Source organism: Chrysochloris asiatica, unplaced genomic scaffold (assembly GCF_000296735.1).
Source record: "Chrysochloris asiatica unplaced genomic scaffold, ChrAsi1.0 scaffold00381, whole genome shotgun sequence".
Classification (NCBI taxonomy): domain Eukaryota; kingdom Metazoa; phylum Chordata; class Mammalia; order Afrosoricida; family Chrysochloridae; genus Chrysochloris; species Chrysochloris asiatica.
In genome coordinates, this window is record NW_006408899.1 from 683582 (window position 1) to 691917 (window position 8336).

Genomic DNA, 8336 nt, shown 5'->3' on the forward strand with positions numbered 1-8336 from the left:
GAAGACCCCCAACGAGTTGGCTTGGCAAAGTGACAGCATCAATGGGCTCAAGCATGGCAAAAATAGTGAGTTTGGCCCAGGATCAGGCAGTGTTTCGTTCTGCTGTGCATAAGGTCGCTATGAGTTGGTACCAATTCGATGGTACTTAACAGCAACAACAAATATAGTTAGAGAATAATAATAGTGCTCAAACTATATTCTGAATAAGAAAGACAATAATTAATCTTAGAGTGAAGAAATCTTCTCACATGTGATGAATAGGAACTGAGAATAACCTGTGAATATGAGTTTATGAATGTGGTAAATGACTCAATGTAATATTAAAAGGTAGAAAAAAATCCATATACGTATTTTAATCAGAAATATACATACTTTAAAAAGAGAGTTATAAACCATATACCAAGATATATCACAAGAACTTTTAGTAGAAAATTGACACATTGAAAGGATGACCACTGAAGTTGTTGGTGGGTATAGAGGGGCCACATTGGAAGTGTGAGAGTTTCTATATGTTCCCAAAGAATCTGACCCCAAATCCACATCAATTTTAACAGCAGCAGCAAGACCACCACCAACAACAACAAAATCATTGAATCGTTTTTGTGCTACTTCATTTACTTTATTTTCATTTAACTCTCATAACAAACAACTGGTGAGGTGTTATTGTTATGTGCTGCCAAGTTGGCTCCATCTCATAGTAACTCTATGCACAACAAAACATTGCCCGCCCTGCACCTTTCTCACAGTTGAAGCCTATAGTTGCAGCCCCTACATCAACACATCTCATTGAGGGTCTTCCTCTTTTTCCATGCCCCTTTACCATGCATGATATCCTTCTCCATAGATTGGTCCCTCGTGATAACATGTCCAAATTATATGCGAGAAGTCTCAATCATCTTGTTTCTAAAGAGCATTTTAACTGTACTTCTTCCAACCCAGGCTCACTTATTCTTCTGGCAGAACTTTCAATAATCTTTGCCAAAACCCTAATTCAAATGCATTGATTCTTCTCCAGTCTTCCTTATTCATTGTCAAGCTTCCACATGTAAGTGAGAAATAGTTGACACTATTACATTTATTTTATAGATGATGAAAGATGTGTCAGAGATGTTAAGTAAGTTGCCCAGGTTCAAATAAGTGACAGAGTCAAATTTGATCCTAGATCTCAGATTTTAGGTTTCTTGTTTTTCATTCCTCTGTTTACAGCTATTGGTCTCAGACATAAACTACCAGTTAGGAAGCATGTATGCATGAATCTCAACAATTGGTTGAAATTAAAAGTCTGATGCTCAACCCTCCCACCATCACAAATACACTGAAAATTATGTCAATGAGGATGATGATGATTTTTATTTGACAGCTTTTTCAATGCTGCCTTCAGCTAACATCAAGATGGTTTTTCCTGTAATAAAAGAGGTGGGAAATACTCATTTTTCCTCCTCTGGATGGTTGAAAATTGAATATTAGACAGAAATATGAAATAGAGACTATATTACCTCCTTTCCTTTAACTTCAAAAGTAACACCTAGGTGGGTAATGATAATGGGAAACAATCTCTAGAAATAACTTTGGAATACCCACCATAGCAGTTACAAAACAAAAGGTCTTATGGGAAGATACAATGTGACCTTCTGCCCATCTTACATAATGTGATTGACAGGATAGAAAGGTTTGAGGGAAATGTTAAAGTTTCTCCTGATTTGAACTAAGATAGGGTGATTGCATTTCATGGGCTCTTCTTCTCCCAAGTTCCTAAATGAAGTTCTTGACTCATTGGAGATTTGAGGTTGAATTTATTTCCTTGCTCTTGAAATCATTTTTATCTGGAGACATGCTTCATTCCATAGTATTGGGAGGTAAAGAAATTGCCTGAAAAATAAAACAGCCTCAGTCTCCATCCAAGCATAGGTTCATTTCTTCCTTCTTCCATTCATTCCAATTATCTTCAGCATCATTATCATTAATAATGAAATGAAATATGAGTATATATATGTATAATCCCATACCAACTAGAAGGTGAACGTTCAACTCAAGGGAACTCTGAACTTTTGTCTTTGCTAACGGAATCTATGGATGGTGTCAATGGTCAATGAGCTCAGATACTAATTAATAGGTTGAAGGTTCAAGTTCACCCAGAGGTGCCCTGGAAGACAGGTCTAGTGATCTAATTTGGAAAACCCAGCCATTGAAAACCTAATGGAGATCACTTTTATACCGACACACATGAGATTGCCATGAATCAGAGTTGATTTCATGGAAACTGGTGGTTCTGTTTATTTGTCTATTAAGCTATATTAATATTATACAAGGGGGCTTTCAAACTGTTCATGGAAAAAAATCCACGATCGTTTAACTGTTTTTCCACAAACTTTTTGACGTCTCCTTCTATATCTGGTCTACACAACAAAAGTCAAAGAGAGTACAATTATCATCTCCATTTTCCAGTGGAGATAGAGTACCTAGTTGAGATTTAAAGGACATTTATGGCTTCTCCTGGGTGATACAGCAAGAAAGTGACAAATTTTGAAAACATAAACTTAATTCTTTCTGTATCCAAAATGCATGTTCTTAAGTATTAGATGCACTGTTACCTGTTACAATTTCACATTGTGATTCCTATCGAGGCTTTACTCCAACTTTCCCATTCACACACTCTCTAACTCCAGGAACCCAAAAAGTAATTATCACAAAAAATCATTCCTTCCAGTTCCAATAGTCAAGAAAAAATCTCAAACCCTGGAGGGGGCTTTGCAGATCATACAGATAATTTTGTAAACATACTGACCTCCCGTGATTTACAGCAGTTTGCTTTGCACCACATGATTGAGATTGAGATGGTTATGCACAGTTCCAGCAAGGTGAGGATCAGCATTATAGACAGCAGGCCCTAGGGGAGATGATGTTTCATATCAAACCAAATGGACACATCCAGGGGGAAAGGATGGCAGGAAACCAGACTATAATATCTCCTACCCCTTAAATCAAATATTATGTTTAAGACAAAAACACACAACAGCGCTCTAGATGGGACCCAATTCCAATGCAAATACATGGAAAGATTATCTCTAGAGAGAGAAACAATGTATTTCTATATCAACCTATGTAACAAAGATATTGTAGAGGCAAGACTCTGAAACTATCACTAGTTCATTTCCATCAACTTGGTTCCAACTCATGGTGACCCCATATGTTACAAAACAGAGCTACTCCATGGGGTTTCCTTGGCTGTAATCTTTACAGAAATATACCACCAGCCATTTCTTCCACAAGACCTTGAAACCATCACTCATATCCATCTACTTAAAGAGAACGAGCTAAGAACTTTATGATGAGCACTGAACTTCTAAACTCAAGTTGGGGGTTCAAACCCACCAGCCACTCCTTGGAAATCCTGTACAGGGTCGCTGTGAGTCAGAACCCACTCAACAGCCCTTAACAACAACAACAACAAATTAAGGCAATGAGTAGGCTGATCAGATAAATAGAAAAGCATAGCCCTCCCACCATTTTGTTATTAGTACTTCATAGAGGTTTAGGCCTTTACACTATCCTTGCAACATAAAACTATCAAGCTGATAGTTTAAACACAGAATCATTTTTATTATTGTATTATTAGTGGGGCACTTAGAAGGTAACTGCAGTCCTGGTGTGGTGCTGTGGGATAAGCACTGGCTTGCTAACTGAAGGTCATAAGTTCAAACGTAACAGCCACTATTCAGAAACCCTATACAGAGTCATTATGAGTTGGAAATGACTCAATTACACTTAATAACAACAACAACAACAATAAAAGGGCAAATACGAAATTTTCCTGGAAAAAATACCACAAAACCCAAGGAAGATCAGACTGAGAAAAAGATACATGTAGCTAATTAAAAATATAATTTAAAAAATAAGATAAAAATCTTCTATGAGTACAGTTAGCAAACAGGAGTATTACAAGTGAGTCAGTAAGTAATAACTCATAGATTATCATGGACTAAGTGAATAAATTTCAAGGAAAATATTAACTTCTAAATTAACTACAAAAGAGAAGGAATACATAGACACAAACAAAAAATAATAATTGCAGGAGGTTATTAAGCTGTTTCCCTTTAAAATGACCATACTTAAATAAATTCAAAATTGTAATCATTTAAAATGTCAATGAATTCTTATTTGAAAATTCCACACCACACAGAAAGTTGTAAATCTCCCAAATTAGTTCTCTTAAGTAAGGAAATGCAAAGAAAAACAACTTTTTTAAACCATAATCTTTCTGGGGAATATAATAACAGCAGTTATAAACATAATGATAACTACATGGCATGTTAAGCTAATTTAACTGTGTATCCAAAGTTATCTCATTTAACCATTATGCAGATGTGCAGGACTGGACAATGTTTGCTTCTTTCTGTCGTACATAGGTCGTTATGAGCTGGAATCGACTAAAAAACAGCTAACAACAACAATCCTTATACCAATCCTATGAGATGGGTACTATTTTTATTATCATTTCAGAGTTCCGAAAATTAAAACACAGAGAGGTATGCTTAGAGTCACAGAGTTAACAAGTGGCAGAGCCAAGATTCAAATCAAGACTCCATAGAACTGACTGTATAACTGATTAACGCACTGTCTGATCCTGCACCAGTCTCACAATTATTGGTATATTTGAGTCTACTGATGCAGCCACTTTGTCAATTCATCTCATTGAGGTTTTCCCTTTATTTTGATGACCCTCTACTTTTCCAAAAGAAGCCCTAGTGGTACAGCGTTTAAGCACTTGGCTGCTATCCTAAAGCTTAACAATTTAAGTTGCTCTATAGAAGAAAGATGTGGTAGTTTGCTTCTATAAAGAGTTAGCAACTTCTATGAGGTAGTTCTACTCTTCCCTGCAGAGTCACGATGAGTTAGAATTGACTTTATGTCAATATGTCGACTCAAGCATGATGTCCTTCTCTCCTGATGATGTGTTCAAGGCAACATAGCATCTAAGATATCATTTTCTGTACATTTTGGATTCTTCAAGCTATGTTGTAATTATTTTTACTACAGCTTATTGATAGTTTTTTAAAACTTACTGTTGAAGAGGAGCACATGTAAATGCATAAGTCTGGCGACTGTGAAGACTGACAACTGTTGAGTGACTTGTTGTTATATGCTAAATTGATGGAGAGAAAAACAATTCCAACGAATGCAATGGTAGCACTGGCAATGCTCATCCCAAAACTATTCTGCATCTAAAATAGAACATGAAAGGTTTATTAATATAATCAGTAATACTTAATTCTCTCAGCTACAGCTCATTTAAACAAATATTAATGAAATGCTTACCTACCCAGCAATATCGTAGATACTTAGCAACACTGATGAACAAACCAAGAAAGATTCCCATCCTCAGGAAGCTTACATTTTAGCAGCAAAGACAACAAAACAATAAACACACTAATCAGTAAGTTATATTGTGCATTTAAATGAGAAACTCTTGTGGGATAAGGAGGATCTAGAAAGTGAAGAAAGGAATGGGGATTTGTGTATTAAATAGGTATGACTTATAGAGAGCTATATAAAGGAGCTGGATTCCTGGTGTGGCGCTGTAGGTCAATGTGCTGGACTGCAAGGTCTGTTTGAACCACAAAGTCAGTGGTTCAAGCTCACCAGCCACTTCTTGGAAACCCTATACAAAGCCACTATGAGTCAGAACTGACTCAACAGCACAACAATACATAAAGAAGCTGAGAGAGTAAGGATAAGGATATCTGAGGGAATGATCTCGAAGTCAAGTAAAGACTCAGCTCAAAGCCCAGAGTGTTCCAACTGTGCTCCAGGGAAAGTAAAGAAACCAAGGTATCTGGAGAAGGTGACCAAAGTGGATAATATTGAGAAATGAAGACAAGATTTAAAGAATCACTTCATTTTGGTCCTGATAAAATTGGAGAAAGACTCATTAATAACCTGCAATATACAATGACACCACCTTGCTTGCTGAAAGCAAAGACTTGAACCACTTACTGATAAAGGTCAGAAACAACAGCCCTCAGCATGTATGAAAGCTCAACATAAAGGAAACAATGATCCTCAGAACTAGACAAACTAGTAGCACCTTAATAAATGGAAACTTACTGAACTTGTCAAGAATTTCATTTGACTTGGATCCACAATGAATAGACTATGAAGCACAGACAAAAAAATTCAAATGATGTATTGCATTGGACAAATATGCTGCAAAAGACCTTTTTAAAGTGTTTTGTTTTTTGTTTAAATTATCACTTTGAGGACTAAATTATCACTTTGACCACTAGTCATTGTCCAGTTTTCATATGTATATGAAAGACCAAAGAAGAATTAGTGTATTTGAATTATGGTGCTGGTGAAGAATAATGAATTCACCAATGATTTCCAGAAAAATGCAGTTTTTCTGCCTTGGAAGAAGAACAGTCAGAATGTTCCTTAGAAGTGAGACTGGCAAGACTTTATTTTGTATGTTTTGTGCATGCTATAAAGAGGGACCAGACATCATGCTTGGTAAAGAAGAGAGTCAGTGATAAAGAGGAAGTCTCACCACAAGAAGAATTCACTCCGTGGCTATAACAATGGCCTCAAACATAGCAATAATTGTGCAGCTGGCACAGGATCGGACAGCGTTTTTTTGTTTGTTTGTTTGTTTGTTTGTTTGTTTGTTTTAAATGTTTTGCTGTGAATTATGTGATAGTTTACATGGGAGAACATTAGTTTTACATTCATTCTATCATATATCATTTCATTGCCATGGTTATAATCCCCTCGTTGCCTCATCAACCAACCAAAGGGTATACACTACAAGCCTGCATCCCAGTCGCCTGACAGTGTTTTAGCTTGTTGTACATAGTGTTGCTATGAGTCAGAACTGACTCAACAGCACCTAACAACAACAGGCCCTAAGTGACCAAATGGATACATATCCATCATCTAGTAACCAAAAGGTTGGCAATTCAAACCCATCCAGAGGCAATTCTGAAGAAAGTCAAAACTTATCCAGAAGATCAGTCTTGAAAATCCCATCAAGCACTTCTATTCTATAAACATGGGGTCACCATAAATCAAAATCAGCTCAATAGCAACTGGTTTCTAGTGATAAAATAAACTTTAGTTCTTTGTCTGAGGAAAATACAAACCCATTGAAGTGTGAGGGGAACACAGTGGCAGCTCTGTAGGATTAGAACTAGACTTCAAACCACAAGGTCAGTGGTGTGAACCAACCAGGCACTTGGTGAAAGAAAGGAAAGACTTTCTGCACCCACAAAGATTTAAATCTTCACAAACCCTAAACAGAGTGTCTATGAGTCAAACCCAACTCAACAGCACTTAACAAAAACAACAACAGGGGTGTGGGTGCACATATTGAAAAGAAAAGGTTAACATCATTAGATCTATATTTTAAAGGAATCATTCAGCTGTCTCAATTGAAACTAGTTAAGAGAGGAAGTAGGAAGACAGTGAGGAGTCCCATGAGGACAGATGATGGAAGATTGGGTGTTAATCAGAATAAAGATAAGAAAAAGGACCAACTCAGATATACTGTCAAGGTAGGGCCAACTGGATTTACTAACAACTTGGATGTAGGATTATGAAAGAAAGACAAGTCCAAGAAAAATTCTTAGTTTTTTTGCCTGGAAATCTGGTAGGATGGAGTTCATATCAGCTGACACAAGGAAGACTATAAATGGAAAAAAGTTTGATAATTAGGAGTTGAGTTTTAGATCTTTAAAATACCTAAAAACAATCAACAAACCTACTGTGACTGAGTAGATTCCAATCCATAGCAACACTTACAGAGCATATAAGGCTGTACATCAAAACAAGACAAAGGAAAATCATAAAGATTTAGTAAATATTAAAAGAACAGCAGTGAAGAAAATGAGCAAACAAAACAAACACAGCACAGAAAATTATGTGTAATAAACAAACTAGCATCATCACACACAAAAAACACACAGCAAAATGACAATGATCAAATTTTATCTATCACTAATTTCACTGAAAGTCAATGGATTAAATGCATCAGCCAAGGAACAGAGAGTAGCAGAATGAACAAGAAAACAGAATCCTTCAATATGCTTCCTACAAGAGACAGAACTCACACACACAGACAAAAAATAGACTAAAAAGCAAAGGATAGGGAAAAAAATTATATCAAGCTAGTCCTGACACCCTAGCACTGCTGACTCGGGAACATTCCAACACCAAAACATGTGTGTAGACTCTACTTTTAAGTAAATAAACTTAGATTAATTTTTCTTAGAGAATTTCACAATGCCCCGTCATCTAATTAAAGACATACTGGTTGCCCCAAAAGTAAGGCTAAAGGTCAATGC

General features: G+C 36.4%; 1 protein-coding gene across 1 annotated transcript in view; it reads right to left on the reverse strand.

Moving 5' to 3' along the window:
• The window catches only part of MS4A3 (membrane-spanning 4-domains, subfamily A, member 3 (hematopoietic cell-specific)), a 44182-nt gene that overhangs the window by 18958 nt on the left and 16888 nt on the right, over positions 1 to 8336 (reverse strand). Inside the window, exons 4-5 of the mRNA XM_006876476.1 lie at positions 5064 to 5222; positions 2782 to 2887 (exon numbers count right to left, since the gene is read on the reverse strand). Of these exons, the coding sequence (XP_006876538.1) occupies positions 2782 to 2887; positions 5064 to 5222 (265 nt within the window). The remainder of the gene's footprint in view (positions 1 to 2781; positions 2888 to 5063; positions 5223 to 8336) is intronic.